Source organism: Malus sylvestris, chromosome 12 (genome assembly GCF_916048215.2).
Source record: "Malus sylvestris chromosome 12, drMalSylv7.2, whole genome shotgun sequence".
Lineage (NCBI taxonomy): Eukaryota > Viridiplantae > Streptophyta > Magnoliopsida > Rosales > Rosaceae > Malus > Malus sylvestris.
Genome location: NC_062271.1, coordinates 3,842,598 through 3,866,286, shown reverse-complemented (window position 1 = coordinate 3,866,286; position 23,689 = coordinate 3,842,598). Strand labels below are relative to the sequence as shown.

Genomic DNA, 23,689 nt, shown 5'->3' with positions numbered 1-23,689 from the left:
ACATGCCAAAAGAAGCACCACAATTTTACAATAAAAATTCATGAAGGATATGATAATATAGTTCCTTAGCTACGTAGAATCCACTTCCAACCAACATGAAAGATGACACTCACTAAGACTAAACTTGCATGTTGTAGAACTACTTGTAAAGGTACCACAAGAAAAAGATGACATTACCCTTAGATGATTTTAGGATTTTCGGCAAAGAAGCACGGCTATGAATTATAACTTCTACAAACATCGAGCTTCCTTGATCTTCCTCCTCATATATAGTTCTTTGTCATGTGCACAAAACCACAAGAAACACCAAAACTACCACACTCACAAGGAGGCTAATCAACTCTTAACACTAACATTGCTCAAAGATTCGAGTTTGAGAAGAAAGATAGTCACCACAAAGATTATCTTCAACATATTGAGAGAGCAATTACAACCACGAAGACTCTTCTTGCTAAAAAGAAATTGTGACCACTAAGAGATAGGGGTGGGTTCGGTACGGTTACCCTACCAAAACCCCTATACCAATTACTGAACCAAATTTTTGGTTTGGCAAAATCTATTACCATTACCGTGCCAAACTTTTGGTATATCAAATAGTTCGGTTGGCATTGAATGGTAATGGTATTTGCTACAATTGGGCCACTTTTTTGGGCCAAAATCTTTTTTTTTTCCAACCCAATTCAAGGGCAAGACTTTTTTCTGCATTTATCTCATATATTGTGGCCTAAATTCATCAATCATTCATTATTCATAATTCACACACATATAATAAGTCAAATGGTGCATCAATGGAAATTAAGGTTACAATCCAAATAGAAGTTAAACTTTCAAACCAAATGAAATTGGAGTGGGCCTAAAATTTTAAAAATAAAAAATTTCAATGATCAATTCTTCAAACTTGAGATGTAGAAGTGTTTGGAGGAGACATTGAACTTCTAGAACATTGAGGTTGAGCTTGTGTCAAGCCTACATTATAAACAAGGAAAACATAATAGTAGCATTTAGAACAAGAATTAAAGTTGAATACCATTTAATATTATTAAAATAAATATTATATATATATATATATATATATATATATATATATATATATATATATATATTATTCATATATAAATAATATATATTTATATCTTTCGGTACGCTATGGTAATACCATTGGTAATTGTATTGTATATCAATACCATATCATAGAATTTTAGTTTGGCACAATACCGTACCATTATAGATTGACACAAAATCGGTAAGGTACAGTTGACAATTTGATTGTCATGGTAATTTGACAAAAAAAAATCCACCCCTACTCAGAGATGTGTTGATGCACAAAACCGGAGGGGTCTGGGAACAACGTAAATCCGACCGTGAATCTGCAAGAAAGTAAATAACACAAGATGTATCATGGTTCACCTCAATGTTTGGGCTACGTCCACACTGATATTGTATTTCTCTATTTGTTAGAGGATGAGAGGCTGAGAGCCTCTGAGGGTGAGAGTGAGGCTTCTTATGGCCTAGGAATTGGCCTCTCCAAATGAGAAGGGTAAGGAGTCTTTTTATAGACTAAAGGCTCCTCACTTATTGCATATTTGCCCCTTCCTTTATTACATAATTACATTTGAGTCCTCTGAGTGTTTATACGAGATCTAAATATGGAGGCCCTAAGTATGGTACAAACAGTAGTCCCCCAAGTCTTCAGTCAAGAGAGTCTTTTGGTTGGAGACTTGCAATTCAGTCTATGTGTGGGCCGAAGTAACTAGATGTCATCTAGAACTGAATACTTGATATGAGGCGGTACTCAATGTGAAATGATGTTCAACTAGAAGTAGCACATGTTGCGAGGCTGCTCTGCTTGTGGCTTATGTTGCCTTGGTTGGCTCGGCTTGTGGCGTTGAAGGTGAGGGAGTCATTTTTACAGAATAAGGGATCCCTCCTCATTACAAAAATGATGGGCTAGAGTTGGTGCTCGCGGCGAGGCGGTTGCTCAGCAGGCGGCAATGCTTTCTAATGATGGTGAGAGAGTCCCTTTTATAAAATAAGGGATCGCTCCTCAGTATATGAATAATGGGTGCTCTCTAATGAAAGTGAGGGAGTCCCTTTTATAGAATAAGGGCTCCCTCCTCAATACATAAATAATAGGCTAAGTCCCCCAAGTATTTTTCATGAAGCCCAGTTGAGGCCCAATATATGGTACATAATGTAGTCCCCCAAGTCTTCAGTCAATAAGGTTTGTTGGCTGAAGACTTCAAATTGAATCCATGTATGGGCCGAAGTGGCAATTGTTCGGAGGCGGTATTTGTATACCCTGCACTGAAGCTTTGTAAGTGAAACTTTGCAAGTGAAGCTTTGAATCTAGAGCTTTGTAAATGAAGCTTTCGAAATTGGAGCTTTTGTAAATGAAGCTTTTGAAGCTAGAGCTCTGTAAATGAAGCTTTCGAAGCTGGAGCTCTATAAATGAAGCTTTCGAAGCTAGAGCTCTGTAAATGAAGCTTTCGAAGCTAGAGCTTTTGTAAATGAAGCTTTTGAAGCTAGAGCTCTGTAAATGAAGCTTTTGAAGCTAGAGCTTTTGTAAATGAAGCTTTCGAAGCTAGATTGACATGAGTGATGCTCATGAATGTTTATGTTGATTGACATGAGTGATTCTCATGGATGTTGGCATGAATGATGCTCATGAATGTTAACATGAGTGATGCTCATGAATGTTGACATGAATGATGGTCATGAATGTTTATGTATGATTGACATGAGTGATGCTCATGAATGTTTATGTATGATTGACATGAGTGATGCTCATGTATAATTTTGGAGTACTGGACGTACTTTTGATCACCTGGTTGGTGATAGTAGCGGCAAGCTACCGAATAATTTTGGAGTACTGGGCACACTTTTGATCACCTGATTGGTGATAATAGCAGCAGGGTGCCGAATAATTTTGGAAGTACTAGGTGTACTTTTGATCACCTGGTTGGTGATAATAGCGGCAGAGTGCCGAATAAATTTGGAGTTATAGGGCCTGGCTCTTTTGGCCATATGGGCATTCGCCCTCCACATGACATTGCAGCCCATTATTTTGGGCTTGCCTTTTTTTTTTATTACCCTCTGATGGGTTTATACAGATGTCTCCGAAAGATAAGAAAAATAATTTACATCATTCAAAAATAAGAAAAGTAAATCACATCATTCTGGTGGGGTGTTTATTCCTTGCTTTTGCAGTATGGATGTTTATTCCTTGCTTTTGCTTTCTGCTTTGCTTTCGCTTTTGTTTTCCACTGCGTCTCCTGCAACTTTCAAAACTGCAGGGGTTGGATTCTTTTTGCTTGCTGGGATGAAATAGTAGGGAAGCATGATAGGAAAGCCACAAAGTTGCACTACTGTCACCAGCCAATTGCCTTTTACTTTTCCTTTTCTCTTTTCCTATTTTTGAAATATTCTCTCACCAACATCATGATCTTTTTCTTTTTCTTTATCCTGATCTCCTTCCTCATCCTTTTTCTTTTTCTGCATATGCGCAGTGGACGACCCACTTGACAGCGGATTGCATGTTACTCTCCAGCTCTTTCCTCTTTTCCCCCATGCACCTCCATTGTAGGCCCATGCTCTTCCCCCAACTCCTGACGTTACTGTTGCTCTGGTAAACCTTCTGAATACTTGTTCGTTAGACATGAGCCAACTGCCTCCATCACTGCTCGATAAGTAAAATTTTTTGAGGCAATAAGCTCAAGACTCTTGAACTATCACTGCTTCTCCATATCAATAATAGCACGCACCTCAGGGTTAGCCTCACTTAATCCATTGTCTACGAAATTCAAATGCTTGGTGTGAAGAAGCTTTCCACCAATAGAAATAGGACGGTCAAGTTCATCGTTCTGGTACAACATTCTAGGATCAGACACCATAAACAACTTTCTCTTCTTGTAGGCAGCCACCGACACTTGTATCAACCGGGTAAACGGACTCCCGGCCGGAGCCAAGTTCCGGTAAAGCGAGTACCTGATCACAAACGCAATAACTGAGAGAAACATGGCTATAGTTGGAATTCCAAGTCCCCAACCCCATCCAATGTTGTCTTGAATATACACAAGCACCGTTATAGACACTAATATTGATACCCCCATCACAAAATAGTACCAGTTGAAGTAGTTCCACGTCTTGGTGGTTTGTTTTTCATCATTCTCGTCGAACTGATCCGCCCAGAATGCCATGACTCAGGGCCGGATTCCGCCCGACGCGAGTGCTTCTAGTAAGAGGGAGACATACAAAATTGCTAGATGCCCTCCGTCGGCTTCTTCGCAAACTTGGTCGTGGGTGCATGGGGGAGGTCTTAGTTGTGGAAGTACTGTTGATATTGTTAAGCAAATCATTCCAATCTGGTATATAATGGAAGAAATAGTGATAGTCCAGAAGGGGCCAATGTAGGCATCAGAAATAAAGGCGCCAAGCAAGGGGTTAAGTTTGCAGTGCCACCAATACTGGTAAGGGTGTTGGCTGCTTTTGTTAACGGCATATGAAGCTGCGTTGTCAAGTCACTTATCATGTTTGCATGGAATCCCACCACAGCCAACTTCTCACAAACCTTATTAGCATGAAGGGCATTGTGACCAAGCCTCCCTTCTTCCTTGCAGCATGGATGCTGCCTTGCTCCTCCATCTTCTAGTTTTGGTCTTACTCTTATACTAGGTTTCTAGAGAGAGATAGATGAGACTGGGATTTTGGTTTGGTGTTTCTGCAGATTCACGGTGGATAGTGTGAGATTTTTCGGTGGTGAGATGAAAAAATGAAAGAGAACCGACATAGTTTTTCGTGTCGATTCTCATAGACGGCGCCAAATGTTGATGCACAAAACATGAGGGGTCTTGGAACAACGTAAATTCGACCGTAAATCTGCAAGAAAGTAAATAACACAAGATGTATCGTGGTTCACCCCAATGTTTGGGCTACGTCACACTGATATTGTATTTCTCTATTTGTGAGAGGATGAGAGGGTGAGAGCCTCTGAGGGTGAGAGTGAGGCTTCTCATGGCCTAGGACTTGGCCTCTCCAAATGAGGAGGGTGAGGAGTCCTTTTATAGACTAAGGGCTCCTCACTTATTACATATTTGCCCCTTCCTTTATTACATAATTACATTTGAGTCCTCCGAGTATTTATACGAGATCTAAATACGGAGGCCCTAAGTATGATACAAACAAGATGAAGAATAGAGGAGAGAAGTTGAATGGATGGGAAGAAAGAGACCAAGAAGGATTGTTACTACTAACCCATGACCAAAAGCATGAGTCAACAACAAAAGATTTTTCTTCTTCTTATTATTATTTTCTCTATCGACTAGGGTTTTTCTTTTTATTTTAAGAAAAAGAATATTAATGGTTTAAAGAACATAAGAAACTAAAATCACTAAATTATAATTTATATACAATTGAACGCGCAGACGTTATTTTTATAAAATGTTTGACCTAGGTAACAACAAACTGTTAGTCTTGGTCGAGGATCCCATCCGGATTCAAATGGTGAGGATCCTAGAGATCCTCTCATCCTAGCCGTTAATCGTATATCGTACTGTAAAAAATTATTTAAATTTTATTATTTAAAATTAAACATAAATAGTATCTGACGAAAACTGATCGCACAATATACGATAAATGGTTAAGATATGAGGATACCTAGGATCCCCACCATTTGGATCCGGATGGGATCCTCATCCATTAACAACAAGCTCTTAGGGTTGAGGCTCTCTCCACCGTCTGATTAACATCTAGAGATATGCGCAATATTCTTTATGGGTTGTGATTTTCACACACCCTTAACTACTTTTCCCACACCCCTCCCTATTTTTTAATAGTTAATTGGTATCATACTGTTTAATCTTTTATATATATCTTTCTTACCTTTTTTATGGTAATTAATGAAAGATTAAATAGGGAGGGGTGGATTTTTTTGCCAAATTGCCGTGCCAACCGAATTGCCAACCGTGCCATACCGATTTTGTGCCAAATTTTTTGTACCAATCGGTAATGGTACGGTATTGTACCGTACCGAAATTTCATGGTACGGTATTGGTAATGGATACCATTACCATGGTATTACCGTACCATACCAAAAATACAATATAATATATCATTTATAAATTATATAATGGATAATTATATAACACATATTTATAATATTCCAATAATTTGAAAATAAAACCCTACTTATTTTAGCATTGTTGTTGGTGACTTTGATATCTTGAAATTGTGGAAATCAAACACAAAAGAGTTCTTAATTCTTTCACAAATAGCCAAAATATCTTTGTAACCCCCACTTCTATTGTTGCTATTGAAAATGCATTTAGTCTAGGGAGGAGGGTTGTGGACCCTTTAGGGTATCCTTGACTCCTAAAATAATGGAGGCACTAGTGTGTACTAGTAGCTGGCTTAGGGCAGATGAAGTAAACTTCTACAAGGAACTAACAGAAGATATGCTTCAATTTTACAAGGAAATGGAAGAAGAGAAAACAAAAAAGATATGCTTTAATTTTTTCAATAAATTTGTTATTAAATGGTTTGCAACTTTAATTCTTCTTGGTACTAATTAATATGTTTTCTCTGTTTGTAATGTAGGCTCGACATCTCAAGCTTGAATAACTGATCAATGAATTCTCCTTTTTGAAGTTTACTTCCAATTTTCATTTGGTTTGAAACTTTAATTTCTATTTGGATTGTTAACTTCTATTTGTTTTGGTTCGTAACTTTTATTTGGATTGTAAGCTTAATTTTCATGATGAATCTTGATGCATCATTTGAATTATTATGTGTGTGAATTGTGAATGATGAATTTAATCTATAATGTATGAGATAAAGGTACAAAAAAAAAAAAGTTTTGCCCTCGAATTGGGTTAAAAAAAACAAAAACATATTTTGTCCCAAAACAAAATGGCAATTACCATTGCTATACCATGCCAACCGAACTTTTGGCAATACCGAACTTTTGTATACCGAAAGTTTGGTATGGTAATGGTAATAGATTTTACCAAACCGAAAGTTTGGTACGGTAATTGGTACAAGGGTTTTGGTACGGTAACCGTACCGAACCCACCCCTAGGTATATATAGAAGATTAAATAGTAAGATACCAAATAAAGAGAGGTATGGAAAAAGTAGTTAAAGGTGTGTGAAAATCACAACCCTTCTTTATATAAGAATACGAAGGAAAATTTTATCATCCTTTCCAACTGATCACGTCAACTAAAAATAATTGGCTAGGCCCTCCCCGACAATATTTCAACAACTTTCAACTTCTAGGTAGACATTTAGCGCAGTTAATCATTTTTTGTTATCAAATGACTGATGTTTAGAAATTCCACTAGTTCTTTGTTACTCTCTTTTGGTAAATTTTGGTTCCGAATAAATTTTAGTTTATAACGACCTCTACTATCTAGCAGTTATTCAGTTTTACCCTTTCTCCTTTATATTAACTTTCTTTCCCGGGTTCATTTCCTCATCATCTTCTCCCTCTCTTTCCCTCAAAAACCTTAATAAGCTCTGACATTATATTACAAGCATAAACTCCTATTAATCATGGAAATTAGTAAAACAGCGCAACGCTCAGTCACCGTTCCCCTGCTCCCAGTTTCACACAACCCTTCGATTTCAAACTCCTACGTACCGCAGCCTATTACATCGAGATGGACATCGAAATTAGTACTTGTCCACCGTGTTTTGTTACTCGCATTAGGGATTGTCACCTTGATATGCGTCTTTATGGCCACATCCCACTTTCCACAACCCCCGAAAATTCGACTCAACTCTCTTTTCGTGTCCAAACTTAACATCTCAAGAGGAATGCTTGGTGCCAACTTTGACGTAACCTTCACAATAGAGAACCCTAATCTGGTTTCATGGGTGCGCTTCAACCGTTTAGATGGTTCAATTTTGTACAAAGATAGCACTATCCTAACATATTCGTTGGAACCATTTGTTCTGGGATTGAAGCAACAAAGAACCATGCACGTAAAGATATCGACGATGGGGTCACAAGATGTTGATCAACCGGCTGTGGAGGAGGGGGTGTTGGACGAGATGAAAAGGCAAGGGGAAGAAGGAGCTGTGGATTTAAGCTTGGAAATGTTTGCTTGGGCGACGTACAAGAGCGGTTGGTGTGGAACACAGTATGTTACAATGAACCCTCAATGTTTGGATTTAAGGGTTGGCTTCTTGCCTAAAGTTGGGTTTGAAAGCTGGATTAGTGGAGGGCCTATCACGTGCTCAGTTCCCATGCTAATTAATTGACTAAATCAGACTTTTCTTAATCAAATAGTCTAATTAGGTTTTTTTTTTTTCCATTTTTTTTCAAGGTGGCACGAGGCCAGAATTAGCTTTTTAATTTGAGGTTATAATGTAATGGTTCGATGTAGATTAAGGATCTTGCAATTGTAAATTATCAATAGATGAAGCCTTGTTTTTTTTTTTTTTTTGGAGACTTTGGATGCGGTCCTTAGTTATGAATATTCTTTGATTGAAACCTTGTTGGTTTTTAATTTTTTATCGAGGTCCTTGAAATTAATGTGATAATTTATTTCTTTGTACATTACTATATTTTTTAAATTATAAATTAGAAATTTTAGTTGTTTATATAAATGAGATTTTAAATAATAAAAAAACATAATTTGTGGGATTAAAAATATTAAAAATATAAATATACTATTGTGTGTGTGTATGTGTGTGTGTGTGCGCATGGGTACATTCATCAAAATTAGCCAAAAAATTTATTGTATCAAAACATGGGTACATTCTTCAAAAATCACAAAAAAAAAAAGATATTAGGCTTAATAACATTAGTAAATTTCTTCGATTAAACTTGACATGGATACATTTTAAAATCAAAGAAAAAAGAATGTACCCATATAAGTTTAAAAATGGATTAGAAAAAAATTGAATAGATTTTATATAAAAAAAAAGGTACATTTTACATATAACAAATTGGTATATTTAAGAATGAGTACATTTTAAGATTAAAAAGTTTTACATGAATGGGTACATATAATTAGCATGGGTACATTTAGCAAAATAAAAAGTACAAATAAAAAAAATATGGGTACAAATACAAATAAACTTTAAAAAATATGGGTACAAATTAAAACTGAAAAGAAAATTGGTACAAGTTAAAAAAGAATTACAAATTAAAAATAGGTAGAAACTAAAACTAAAAATATATGATAAAAAATTTAGTCATAAATATAAATATACTAATTGTAACATTTTTAACATTAAATAAATATATTTAGAAATAAAAAAATATTTTATTATTGAAATAATTAATGATGTTATTAATACCCAAGGACCTTGATCAAAAATTGAAAAGGAATAGGATTTTAATCAATGGAGTAGCAATATGAATGATGAAAATCTAATTTCTCCTCTTTTTTTTATCTTTCTAATTGGAACCTGTACCAAAGAAGTAGAAGCCATATGAATAGAGGTGCACCACACGACACGACACGGCTAAAAAATTCTGATGTTATCAATTTGCTAGTTAAAGTTTAGCCCAGCACCATCAGCAACAAAAATCAAAGCAAAGTTAGATACGGATGTAAGAAATTAGTATCAACCATGCTAAGTCCCTCGCAAAGCAAAGCTGACTTTTTAGAAGCACGTAATTTTTTTAAACAAAAACTCAATTGTTACTGAAAAAGTATTTGAAATGATTTTCTTCCAAAAAGTATTTTTTATGTGATTTTTTTAACTTAAATGCTGATTAAGGTTTTCATTTCTTATTGATGACACATTACATGATTTGTAAATTTGATCTAAAATGTTGGTCTAACTAGCATTAATCTTATCTTAATTATAAAATAGTATGGAATAAAGGAAATCGAACTCATAATCTGGCAGTTAAAAGAAAATATTTTCTCCAATCGTGAAAGTAAATGGTCATAGTCAACGACTCACTAGAGAGCTATATTTATCAAAGTTTTAAAGAAAGTTTACCGTACAAAAATTATAATTTGCATTAGAAAATGATCTACCAACTGACCTGGCCCCCCTTTCCAGCATTTGTGATCCCAGTTAAACCGTGAAACTCAGAAACAAATAGTAAAGTTAAAACTTAACTGCCAACGAGAGGTTTTATGTTCGATTCTCGTCAAAGACGAATTTGAACCACTTTATTGTTAGTCCATTATGAGGCTAAGCTCACCATTTTTTCTTTAATGTAGATAATATCGTTTATTTAAAACATAAAAATAAAAAAAAATAAAAAAAACTTAACTGCAAACATGAAACATCGCTTCGCCAGAATAAATTGTTAACGTCCCCAACCCCAACCGTCGTATGTATCTATATATCTTCCCGTACAAATAATTCTCCTGTAATATTGTGTAACCGCTGCCATCTTCCCTCATTTGTTCTTCTCTCTTTCGATCAATATCTCCACTTTTTCTGTAAGACTGACTCATCACTTAATTATAATTTTCCCCACCTCCATATAATTGGATTGATCGCTGTCCAAGAAAAATAACCACCACATTCACAAGGTATGATTTTATTTATTTGTTCTTTTTTAAGAAAGTTGTAAAAAATCTTAAATTAAATTGTCAACTCGGTTTATCATATTTGGCGAACGGGTTTTACAAACCAATTAAGTTTCCTAAACGATAGGGATTTCATTATTCAATTTCTGAAAAGAAAGATGGAAATTTACAGACTGCAGTGACAATGAGTGTACATGAAGAAATAATAAGAATTCACTTGCAACAATTCAGATTGATATTCCTCTAGTGGCCTGCCTACCACGTACTCCTATGGAGTAATGTACTTAGAAAAGATTTGCGTACTCTGTTTTATTTCAAATTAATTTATTGTTAGAATGTTATTTCTTTTGCCGGTTAGTGAGATAGACTTTTTAGGAACATTAAGTGGTACATATATAAACAAAGAGAAACAATGTTTCGCCATATGTCTAGTATATTATGCTATCAAACTGTAAATCAAGACTAACCATACATACTAACATATTATGTTATCAAATTGCAAATCAAAACTAACCATACTAACATAATTTCAGGAAGAGTTTTATATGGCTTCTTTGTGGTGCAAATCATCTCCATATTTCAATAAAGCTCGTGGATACATAGTCCTTGTTTTGATTGTGGTGAGTCTAGCAACCGCCATCGGATTTTCTTTATGGTTCGTTGGCAACTATGTGGATTCAAAGTCCGGTCCGGGGACAGACCCCCTTGTGCTTCGTTTGGATGCATTTTCTCTATCGAATTTTGAAGTTTCAAATTCGTCACTTTCAGCTGAGTGGGAAGCCAAGTTGACATTTGGGAACCAAAATGGCGGCTTAATTGTTACCCTCAGCCCTTTTGCGAGTTATGTGTATTACAAAGAAAGTGAGGCTCTATCATGTGCTTCAGTGGATGCAACGCTGCGCATTCCTCCTAGGAAGCAGAAAACTGTACAGATCAAGTTTGATTCCACCAGTTGTGAGGGGGAACAACCGTATGTGGAAGATCGAGTGATGAAGCAGTTGTGTGAAGATAAAAAGAAGGGTTACCTTAGTTTTAGTTTGAAGATGCATATAGATGCTTCCTATAGTATGAAGGAGCTACTGGGAATGGGAACCCAAGTGGCCTTAAATCCCAACTGTTCAGGTTTGAAGGTTGAGTTTTGGGGTTCAAAAGGTACCGAGGGAAAGATAATTGAGGGGCGTAAGTGCTCCATTCCGTTGCCTAAATGATGTAATTTATCTTACTCTACATGTCAATAATGTGAAGCTTGAGCTAGTTGCTGCTGTAATATAGGCAAGGGAATGATGTTTGGTTAAAGGACCTTTGTTTGTAATTTACGTGGTGATCTCATTGTATTTATAGGTACAAACTTTCAAGGACTGTTGACTTAACTCTTCATTTTAGTCTTTCAAATTCAAAATCGACCAATGTGATCCCTGAAATTGATTACCGCACATCTATTTGTGTTTTTTTTAGAAACGGTAATGTCAGTGGGTTAAATTGATAAACTTAGCGATAACGCGCCATACTGTCTAGTACGTTAATGCTAAAATGATGGGTCGGCCCCTTTCAAAAAAGTAGCAGGGTATTTAGGGCTTAATTTATGAAGATTTTGTGATTTTCTACTCGTTTTTCTCGTATGGTAAAATGGTTGTATTTTCTATTCGCTTTTCTCATATGGTAAGCAACTGAATTTATTTTATTCAATTAATGACATAAATTTTATCGTTTGACAATTTGATGCACTGATTCGCTGAATTTGACTGTAGTTTTCCATATTAATTTTGCTCTAATACTCTCTCTCTCTCTCTCTCTCTCTCTCCTCGCAGAAAAACTGAAACAAAGTCATGGCTTCTCAGTGGCCGTCCGATCATAATAAGGCACTGTTCGAATCAATGCAAATCAAACTTGCTGCTGGCACAATTCTCCTCACAGCACTTGCGTTTGCCACAACCATCTGCATGTCGTTGAACTCCGGCATCCGAACGTACCCCATTGCCATCAATCAGCAATCCTTCTCCATCTCAAACTTAACTAACCCTATCTTGGAACTGGAGAGTGCCGTTTGGGATGCGGAATTGATATTCAGCCAAAACAATGGTCTCCAAGTTGACACCAAACACTTTCAAGGTTTTGTGTACTACCCGAAATTCAAGGCTCTGTGGTGTGCTTCAGTGAAGCCAGTGAACGTTGAGGCAAAGAGGCCGAACGCGCTGCTCATAAGATTTGATATGACAGAGTGTGGGGAGGAATTAGTGTTTGATGTTTTGAGAGAGGAGAATTTGAAGGAGGTTAGTTTGGAGATGAAGATGGACTTGGTTGTGCCTTATCAGTTTGGGAAAACTAGAATTTGGGCATGGCTTTGGGGTTTGAGTGTTGGAGAGGCGTGTAGGGAGTTGAGAGTGGAATTTGTGTCTTCGTTTGGAGAGGGGAAGCTTGTTGGTGAGGGAGGCTGGTGTTTCGTCCCCTTGCCTGAGTATTGAGGTTTATAAACATGAAGAATTTAATAAGACTTATTTTCTTGTGTTCTTTTGGTTTCTCTTTTTCTCGTTACTGAGTTATCTCACGAACTTAGGTGTGAAGCATCAGGAAAGAGTTTGATTCTCACTCTCCTCGTGTTTTCTCCTTACAAGATTCATACTGATGGGGAAGAGGTATTGTTTAGATCCACGTGTATAGAGGTTACAATTTCCTTTAAAAAAGAGAAGCGTATTTTTCACTTGATTTTACAGATTTGTGAGGTATAAAATTTTGGGCACAAACTAACAATTGGGATTGGCCCTTGATTTTTGCAGGATTCAATTTCCTTGTTTTCGTTTTCCAAGGTAAAGATAAAATTACTAGGTATATTTGGTTACTTTTTTACTAGTGAAGAATGAAAGTTAAATAATGGCAAGACAAGTAGAGCTTTATGTCTATTGAAAGAAAATTTTATTCTTTGTAACGCAAGCGTTAGAGATCAAATACCAAATAAGGTACGTGGCAACTCACTTCTCAGACAATTTGCTTCAAGTTCAAAATTTGGCGCTTAAACAATTTGTTGCGCGACTGTCCACATTTTACTCGCTTTTGGTTTGTTAATCCTTTGCGCTTGCAAGTAGGCTATCTCTGAGATTTCGGAGATCCTGTGCGAAATTTATTAAAATGTCATATTTTAAGATAATTTTTATTTTTAAAAAAGTAGGACAATATATGGTACAAGAAAATAATAACTTAAATCAAAACAACATTTAGGACTCACTGATTGTAAGTTTACAAATGTCATTAAATAAATAAAAAAAGTTACAAACATAACCTTCACTAAATAATAAAAAACAGTTCAATTTTAAGCAACCAAATAAAGAAAAAAAAACTTCAAAAACTCTAACTTTAAAGTTTCACTTGAATATATAGCATTATTATATAATAAAATTCAAAAGAAAATTGTTTTTTATGGTGTTGTTATTGGCACTCCTACTATCTCATTGTACACTCCAAATTTTTATATTTAGAAAGAAAAAAATTTACACTTACAAAAAGTACACTATAAGATTTTAAAGTGCTAATAAAAGTATATTTTTAATATATAACATTATTACATATAAATATAAGATACCAAAATTTTTTTGAGGTCCTGTGCGATTGCACCTTTCGCTCCCCCTCAACGCCGCCTCTGCTTGCAGGTGAACTCAGTACGCCCTCTCTTCATCAAAGAATGGTTATTCCAAATGGCAAATGATCTACCTAAGGTCAGTTAACTCTAGTCGTGGTGGAAATCTAGGAACAATCTGTTTGGCAAGGGGAGATGGATCCGGTAGAAGGAGTTACCCGAGAATCAACATGGCTAGAGTAATATATATCTTCAAATAGCAAAGCAAGCAACAAGTGCGGCAGCGAAAATGGTGCACTTCCAGTCCATGTTGGCTTGAAGTTAATTTTGATGGTGCATTTTGTGAGTCTAGCGGGAAGGGTTGCATCGACATCGGCGTCCAAGATTGAGAAGGAATTTTCTTTTTTGTTGCGGCTGCATCGCCGGTTGTTTTGTCCACCTCATTTGGAAGCTATGGTGGCTCGTAGGGTCTGACAGGTGTAGTTTGAAGGTGATTCATTGCATGTGATGGCAACCATTTACTTCAAGAATCACAATCAGTCGTTGGCAGGCACCGTATTTCAAGTCCTAATATGTGTAGTATGGCTCACCCAATCACTTAGGGCATGAACTAAGTTTTCCTTGTTTCGTTGTGATCCTTTTTAATCAATATGTATTATTGTTTTCCCTCAAAATTTGGCGCATAAACAAAGTACTGATTGTAGTACGTAGCTCGCTCTCTGAGACTATGAAATATATAGGATTATCGTCTAATGAGAAATTCTTCATTGAGACTGTCGTGTGTAGTAGCTCGTTTACAAATTAAAAGTGTGATCGAGTGGAGGTCACTTCCATGTGAGTCAGCTGCCGCACAGCGGCACAGGACAGCCTCACCCAAAATTCTCTCCGTCCACCTAGGTATTAATGAAAGCTTTACTACATATTTGGAAATTGGAATACTTATCAACTCAAATGTCAACACAATATTCATTTTCCAATTCTGCTGGCCATATCAATCCATTTACACTCATCAATTATTTACTCAACATAGAACTTCTAATTAATTACCTCGTCCCACGCTATTTCCGCGCTTTTCACACCCGATGGACCTATTTTTACACTCTTAATTTCTTCAATAATTATTCTCCTTCATTTCCACATTCCTCTATCTCACCCCCCCCCCCCAAAATGCCTCTCTTTCTCGCTTTTCTTTGTCTCCGGGGAGATTCTTGAGGGGAGAGAAATAGCAATAGAGATAAATACAATAGAAATACATATATGGCTTCTACGGCCTAAAGTAATGAACCCCGGGCAGCAGATCAACCTCCGACTCAATTCTCAGAGACAGACCAATCTCGCTCCTCAACGGCCGACCGCCCCCAGCCTGGGGGTACCTACCCACCGTCCAATATGAGCTACCCTCAGCCTCACAATGGGTATCCCCCACCCCCACCCTACCAGGGCTATCCTCCCAACGCTGGTTACAACCCTTATTACGCACACTAGAACGCGTATTACACCACCACGTACTCTCAACATGATGCAGCCGCGACCAGCTTCGCACGCTGCTTCTGCATCATAATGTTGTCATACTCATTGCGACCCTCATCACGAGCATCATTGTGTTTGCGGTCGTCCGTCCCGAAAATGTCAAGTTCAAAGTCGAGTCCTTCGGCGTTTCCAACTTCAACATGGTCTCTGCAACCAAAGTAGTATCGGGCAAATGGGAGGCCACAATGTCCGTGGAAAACCCTAGCTTCGGCCTGAGGATGTTCGTGGACAAATGGGAAACTGCCTTGTACCACAAGGATGATTATTTGTCTTCGAGAGGGTCGTACCTGCAAGAGATGCAGTTGGGCTCCAAGTCCAAAGGCACCATACAGTTGAAGATGATGGCCTACAACTCGACGGTGGGTAGCATGGTGCTGGAGGACATGGAGAAAGAACAGAAGGAAGGAGGGGGTGTGAGCTTCAACTTAAAGGTGTCGGTCACGTACATGATGAAACATACGTGGTGGTACCGTAGCTATAGGGCTGGCACCCTTAGAGTGAAATGTACGGATTTGAAGATAAATCTTCTGGTGGGTGCAAGTAGTGGAAGTGTGCCCGGTGGGAGCTCAAGGAAATGCGACATTACCAACGGTTGGTAACTCAACTGCTACTTGAAATATATATATCATGTCATGATAGATGAGAAAACGGGTTGGATTTTTGTTTATGGTTTCATGATCTCATTGATGATGATCTTATTCCCATGTCTTCATTTGTGGGAGATTGTCTATTAATTGGTCGTATATTAGATGAAGTGGTGATATCTGTTACTTTGGTGTAGATACTTTAATTTTGTTAAATATTGGAAGAAATTCCCTAGTTCCCTCCAAAAGCAACGAAAGAAAGATATTGGGGCATCCTGTGACTGAAACTAGTACGAACCAAATGGCTATCATGATGAGTAGTGTTTTTGGTCGAAAAGGAAATTCATTACTTTATGCACTCAATGACTTGTTTGCAGTCACACTCTAAGATCACCTCTTGGAGATTATGACCTTTGCTACCTTTAAAGTTTAAACCCTTCAAAATTGCCTCAGCTTCTACTTCTTCAGGCGAAGAGCGATTGAGGTTCTTACATATATTGTAAGAGCAAACATGCCCAATAACTAGATCAAGTTTAGGCTAATAAATCACAAATTAATCAATAGCCAAGAACGGCTCTGCAAGGGCACTACAAAGAGGACACTATAAATTCTTTGTAACAACCCTAAGCACCAAGAATCATACCTGCAGAACTTCAAGAAGATGAAGCGTTAGCAAAACTCCAATGATAGTGCTTGTCCTGGAGAAATTTTTCAGTGTGACTGGTACACGGGGTATACACCACGTGTCATTATACAAATGGTGGGATATATGTGTTAAAAAGTTGATAACTTAAAAAAAAAAATTCACTACTTATATAAAAACACATGGTGTACCCTCCGTATTCTGATTACAATGAAAAATTTCTCCTTGTCCTGTGATGAGTGAAATCTCAGGTTTATTAAACACATTGCAATCCTTATATATTGATTTGGAACTAAACCATACCCTTTTCCTACAAGACTTCCTGCACTTAATTTGAACTAAACAACCGGCTATAATAATTCCCAAGGTAAAGATAAAATTACTAGGTATATTTGGTTACTTTTTTACTAGTGAAGAATGAAAGTTAAATAATGGCAAGATAAGTAGAGCTTTATGTCTATTGAAAGAAAATTTTATTCTTTGTAACGCAAGCGTTAGAGATCAGATACCAAATAAGGTACGTGGCAACTCACTTCTCAGACAATTTGCTTCAAGTTCAAAATTTGGCGCTTAAACAATTTGTTGCGCGACTGTCCACATGCTACTTGCTTTTGGTTTGTTAATCCTTTGCGCTTGCAAGCAGGCTGTCTCTAAGATTTCGGAGATCCTTTGCAAAATTTATTAAAATGTCATACTTTAAGATAATTTTTATTTTTAAAAAAAAGTAGGACAATATATGGTACAAGAAAATAATAACTTAAATCAAAACAACATTTAGGACTCACTGATTGTAAGTTTACAAATGTTGTTGATGCACAAAATCAGTGAGGACTTTGGTACAACAGAAAGTGTTAAGTTTGTGACCTTCGCTAGAATGCTCCGGTCACTAGTGTGAATAAGTATGTAAATGGATAGAGACAGGGAAGCAAACACAAGATGTACGTGATTCACCCAGATTGGCTACATCTACGGAGTAGAGAAGTTCTCATTAATTGTGAAGGGTTTACACAAGTACATAGATTCAAGCTCTCATTTAGTGAGTACTAGTGAATAATTTAGTACAAATGACATTAGGAAATATTGTGAGAGAATGATCTCTATTTATAGAAGAGAGTTTCTAGTTTCATTCTGACATTAACACGTGTCGTGTTGTGATTGGCTTCTGATGTTGACACATGTCGCACTATGATTGGCATCTGATGTTAACACGTGTCGCGCTGTGATTGGCCTCCTGGTTTGAGGGAAACTTTTCTGGGTCCTTGACGGTATAACGTTGACCGATGCTCAATAGTTTCGGGATTTGTCAAGTATGGTACAAACAATGCTCCCCTAAGTTCCCGAGTGAGGGAAGCTCCTCGGTTGGGGACTTGCAAGATTCAAGCCATTGAGTAATCACGAAACTTCTAAGTATCGAAGTGTGGTATCATTTTCACTTGCCTTATATGTCTCATATGTAGATGTGGCATCTTCTCTGGAAGTACTTTTCCTCCATCTAGGGGTGGTATCTTTAACCGATGAAGATGCACAAGGTAATGTATCAATTTCACTTGAAGCTTACTTGTAGTTTCGGGCTTGGTCAAGTGCGATACAAGCCCCATAGTAGGAGTCCCCCAAGTCGCCGAGCTAGGAGATTTGCTGAATGAGGTAACAGACAAGGTAAGCAATCAGACTTCCAAGCAAGCAACCTAGATTGGAGGTTCGACTTTGGCTTCCGGTTGATTGTTTCCTTCTCCTTGTGTCGTAAACAGCAACAAGGATAAGGAAAAGCAAATGGAGAATAGATGATATGAGATACTTTTGTTTTTGAAGAAGTAACTTTCCACAAGCTTATTCTTGAACTGGGCTGGAGGGTTTTCTGGTTTCCTCCTGAGTATAAGGCCGACTCAAGAATTTGAGGGTCAAAACAAGTCCATCAAATCAAGAGTGCGTTCGACCTTGATGATATGGGATACTTTTGCTATAACTGGTTATGGTCTTACTGGATCTTCCATGGCTCTATTTGGCATAATTGGTGGAGGCATATATACCAAAGCTGCTGATGCTAGAGCAGATCACGAAGGCTGAGCACTTGATCAATGAAGTTCTTGTTAAGGCTGGATTAGGAGGTCCGGCCATAACATCTGGAAAGTAAACAGTACAAGCTAGCGGTGAACAATATGTTACAAAGATTCCTAACGACAAGGTTGGGCTTGTAATTGGTAAAAGAGAAGGAATCAATCATGACGCTAGGAAAAGAACAAAAGCAAAAGTGGAATAAAGGAAAAAGAGGAAAGAGGAAAGCGCTTGGATAAGTATATTGACCTTTCATCATGCATATTCCCATTTTGAAAAACCCATCCGGAGAGCATGCAAAAATATCAAAGTATGAGAGACCATGCATGCTAACCAAACCTGCTTTCACGTGAAGTTTTCCTCCAACAGCTGCACATGTTATCCCACTATCCAACCATATATGCAGCAACTTTCTTTGAATGATGTAATTTATTTTTCTTATCATTCGGAGACATCTGTATAAACCCCTATCAAAAGGTAATTAAAAAAAACGGCAAAGCCCAAAATAAATGGGCAGGAATGTTGTGTAGATGGCGAAGGCCCATAAGCCCAAAATAGCTTCAACCAGGTGATCAAAAATACGTCCAGTACTCCACAATTATTCGGCAACCTGTCGCTATTACCACCAATCAGGTGATCAAAAGTACGCCCAGTACTTCATAATTATTCGGCAACCTTCCGCTATTACCACCAACCAAGTGATCAAAAGTACGCCCTGTACTCTAAAAAATTTCGACAACCTGCCGCTATTACCACCAACCAGGTGATGAAATGTACAACCCGTACTCTAAAATCATTTGGCAACTAGCCATTCATGCCACTAACCAGGTGATGAAATGTACAACCCGTACTCTAATATCATTTGGCAACTAGCCATTCATGCCACCAACCAGGTGATGAAATGTACAACCTGTACTCTCCTTCATACCACCAACCAGGTGATTAAAAGTATGCCCAATACTCCAAATTATACATAAGCATTACTCATTTCATTCATACATAAACATTCATGAGCATCATTCATGACAATCATACATAAACATTCATGACCATCATTCATGTCAACATTCATGAGCATCACTCATGACAACATTCATGAGTATCACTCCTAGCCCATCACTTATGTATTGAGGAGCGAGCCCTTATTCTATAAAAGGGACTCCCTCACCTTCATTAGAGAGCAACGCCGCCAGCTGAGCAATCGCCTCGCCTCGCCACGAGCATCACTCCTAACCCATCACTTATGTATTGATGAGCGAGCCCTTATTCTATAAAAGGGACTCCCTCACCACCATTAGAGAGCATTGCCGCCTACTGAGCAACCGCCTCGCCGTGAGCATCAACTCTAGCCCATCATTTATGTATTGAGGAGCGAGCTCTTATTCTATAAAAAGGACCCCTTCACCTTCAAGCGCCACAAGCCGAGCCAACCAAGGTAACATAAGCCACAAGCCGAGCAGCCTCGCAACATATGCTACTTATAGTTGAGCATCATTTCACTTTGAGCACCGCCTCATATCAAGTACCAGTTCAAGACGACATTTAGTTACTTCGGCCCACACATGGATTGAATTTCAAGTCTCCAACCAAAAGACTCTCTTGACTGAAGACTTGGGGGACTACTGTTTATACCATACTTGGGGGACTACTGTTTATACCATACTTAAGGCCTCCGTATTTAGATCTTGTATAAATACTTGGGGGACTCAAATGTAATTATGTAATAAAGGAAGGGGCAAATATGCAATAAGTGATGAGCCCTTATTCTATAAAATGACTTATCACCCTCACAATTAGAGGAGGCCATCTCCTAGGCCATCAGAGGCTCTAAATCTCTCTCCCTCACTTCTCAAATAAATACATAATCAGTGTGGGCGTAGCCCAAACCTTGGGGTGAACCACGATACATCTTGTGTTATTTACGTTGTTCCAAGACCTCCGGTTTTGTGCATCAACAAATGTCATTAAATAAATAAAAAGAGTTACAAACATAACTTTCACTAAATAATAAAAAAGCAGTTCAATTTTAAGCAACCAAATAAAGAAAAAAAAAGCTTCAAAAACTCTAACTTTAAAGTTTCACTTGAATATATAGCATTATTATATAATAAAATTGAAAAGAAAATCGTTTTTTACGGTGTTGTTATTCGCACTCCTACTATCTTATTGTGCACTCCAAATTTTTATATTTAGAAAGAAAAAAAATTACACTTATAATAAGTACACTATACGATTTTAAAGTGCTAATAAAAGTATATTTTTAATATATAACATTATTACATATAAATATAAGATACCAAAATTCTTTTGGGGCCCTGTACGATTGCACATTTCGCTTCCCCTCAACGCTGCCTCTGCTTGCAGGTGAATTCAGTACGCCCTCTCTTCATCAAAGAATGGTTATTCCAAATGGCAAATGATCTACCTAAGGTCAGTTAACTCTAGTCGTGGTGGAAATCTAGGAACAATCTGTTTGGCAAGGGGAGATGGATCCGGTAGAAGGAGTTACCCGAGAATCAACATGGCTAGAGTAATATATATCTTCAAATAGCAAAGCAAGCAACAAGTGCGGCAGCGAAAATGGTGCACTTCCAGTCCATGTTGGCTTGAAGTTAATTTTGATGGTGCATTTTGTAAGTCTAGCGGGAAGGGTTGCATCGACATCGGCGTCCAAGATTGAGAAGGAATTTTCTTTTTTGTTGCGGCTGCATCGCCGGTTGTTTTGTCCACCTCATTTGGAAGATATGGTGGCTCGTAGGGTCTGACAGGTGTAGTTTGAAGGTGATTCATTGCATGTGATGCCAACCATTTACTTCAAGAATCACAATCAGTCGTTGGCATGCACCGTATTTCAAGTCCTAATGTGTGTAGTATGGCTCACCCATTCACTTATGGCATGAGCTAAGTTTTCTTTGTTTCGTTGTGATCCTTTTTAATCAATATGTATTATCGTTTTCTCTCAAAATTTGGCGCATAAACAAAGTACTGATTGTAGTACGTAGCTCACTCTCTGAGACTATGAAATGTATAGGATTATCGTCGAATGAGAAATTATTCATTGAGACTGTCGTTTGTAGTAGCTCATTTACAAATTAAAAGTGTGATCGAGTGGTGGTCACTTCCATGTGAGTGAGCTGCCACACAGCGGCACAGGACAGCCTCACCCAAAATTCTCTCCGTCCACCTAGGTATTAATGAAAGCTTTACTACATATTTGGAAATTGGAATACTTATCAACTCAAATGTTAACACAATATTCATTTTCCAATTCTGTTGGCCATATCAATCCATTTACACTCATCAATTATTTACTCAACATAGAACTTCTAATTAATTACCTCGTCCCACGCTATTTTCGCGCTTTTCACACCCGACGAACCTATTTTTACACTCTTAATTTCTTCCATAATTATTCTCCTTCATTTCCACATTCATCTATCTCACCCCCCCCCCAAAAAATCCCTCTCTTTCTCGCTTTTCTTTCTCTCCGGGGAGATTCATGAAGGGAAAGAAATAGCAATAGAGATAAATACAATAGAAATACATATATGGCTTCTACGGCCCAAAGTAATGAACCCCGCGCAGCAGATCAATCTCGACTCAATTCTCAGAGACAGACCAATCTCGCTCCTCAACGGCCGACCGCCCCCAGCCTGGGGGTACCTACCCACCGTCCAATATGAGCTACCCTCAGCCTCAAAATGGGTATCCCGCACCCCCACCCTAACAGGGTTATCCTCCCAACGCTTGTTACAACCCTTATTACGCACACTAGAACGCGCATTACACCACCACGTACTCTCAACATGATGCAGCCGCGACCAGCTTCACACACTGCTTCTGCATCATAATGTTCGTCATACTCATTACGACCCTCTTCACGAGCATCATTGTGTTTGCGGTCGTCCGTCCCGAAAATGTCAAGTTCAAAGTCGAGTCATTCGGCGTTTCCAACTTCAACATGGTCCCCGCAACCAAAGTAGTATCGGGCAAATGGGAGGCCACAATGTCCGTGGAAAACCCTAGCTTCGGCCTGAGGATGTTCGTGGACAAATGGGAAACTACATTATACCACAAGGATGACTATTTTTCTTCGAGAGGGTCGTACCTGCAAAAGATGTAGTTGGGCTCCAAGTCCAAAGGCACCATGCAGTTCAAGATTGAGGCCTACAACTCGACGGTGGGTAGCAGGGTGGTGGAGGACATGGAGAAAGAACAGAAAGAAGGAGGGGGTGTGAGCTTCAACTTGAAGGTGTCGATCACGTACATGATGAAACATACATGATGGTACTGTAGCTATAGGGCTGGCACCCTCAGAGTGAAATGTACGGATTTGAAGGTAAATCTTCCGGTGGGTGCAAGTAGTGGAAGCGTGCCCGGTGGGAGCTCAAGGAAATGCGACATTACCAACAGTTGGTAACTCAACTGCTACTTGAAATATATATATCATGTCATGATAGACGAGAAAACGGGTTGGATTTTTGTTTATGGTTTCACGATCTCATTGATGATGATCTTCTTCCCATGTCTTCATTTGTGAGAGATTGTCTATTAATTGGTCGTATATTAGATGAAGTGGTGATATCTGTTACTTTGTTGTAGATACTTTAATTTTGTTAAATATTGGAAGACATTCCCTAGTTCCCTCCAAAACCAACGAAAGAAAGATATTGGGGCATCCTGTGACTGAAACTAGTACGAACCAAATGGCTATCATGATGAGTAGTGTTTTTGGTCGAAAAGGAAATTCATTACTTTATGCACTCAATGACTTGTTTGCAATCACACTCTAAGATCACCTCTTGGAGATTAGG

The 23,689-nt window shown here is 38.0% G+C and overlaps 2 protein-coding genes, 1 long non-coding RNA gene and 1 pseudogene across 3 annotated transcripts; 3 read left to right on the top strand and 1 right to left on the bottom strand.

Annotated features, from left to right (window-relative positions):
* Window positions 1–3,728: 3,728 nt before the first annotated feature.
* On the bottom strand, window positions 3,729–4,641 carry LOC126593627 (protein NRT1/ PTR FAMILY 3.1-like; annotated as a pseudogene).
* A 3,089-nt stretch (window positions 4,642–7,730) lies between these two features.
* On the top strand, window positions 7,731–8,258 carry LOC126593625 (uncharacterized). The gene has a single exon (XM_050259722.1). The coding sequence runs from the start codon at window positions 7,731–7,733 to the stop codon at window positions 8,256–8,258; it is 528 nt and encodes a 175-aa protein (XP_050115679.1).
* A 1,884-nt stretch (window positions 8,259–10,142) lies between these two features.
* LOC126594353 (uncharacterized) lies at window positions 10,143–11,810 on the top strand. Its single transcript, XM_050260646.1, has 2 exons — window positions 10,143–10,501; window positions 11,032–11,810. The coding sequence occupies exon 2, from the start codon at window positions 11,044–11,046 to the stop codon at window positions 11,704–11,706; it is 663 nt and encodes a 220-aa protein (XP_050116603.1). The 5' UTR covers window positions 10,143–10,501; window positions 11,032–11,043; the 3' UTR covers window positions 11,707–11,810.
* Window positions 11,811–15,224: 3,414 nt separating this feature from the next.
* LOC126594354 (uncharacterized) lies at window positions 15,225–23,466 on the top strand. The gene is made up of 2 exons (XR_007613221.1): window positions 15,225–16,027; window positions 23,128–23,466. It is a non-coding gene; the product is annotated as an uncharacterized LOC126594354 (long non-coding RNA).
* Window positions 23,467–23,689: the final 223 nt, after the last annotated feature.

Bases quoted from the DNA above. Each gene is read 5' to 3' on its own strand.
- LOC126593625 (XM_050259722.1), top strand. From the start codon at position 7,731: ATGGCCACATCCCACTTTCCACAACCCCCGAAAATTCGACTCAACTCT.
- LOC126594353 (XM_050260646.1), top strand. From the start codon at position 11,044: ATGGCTTCTTTGTGGTGCAAATCATCTCCATATTTCAATAAAGCTCGT.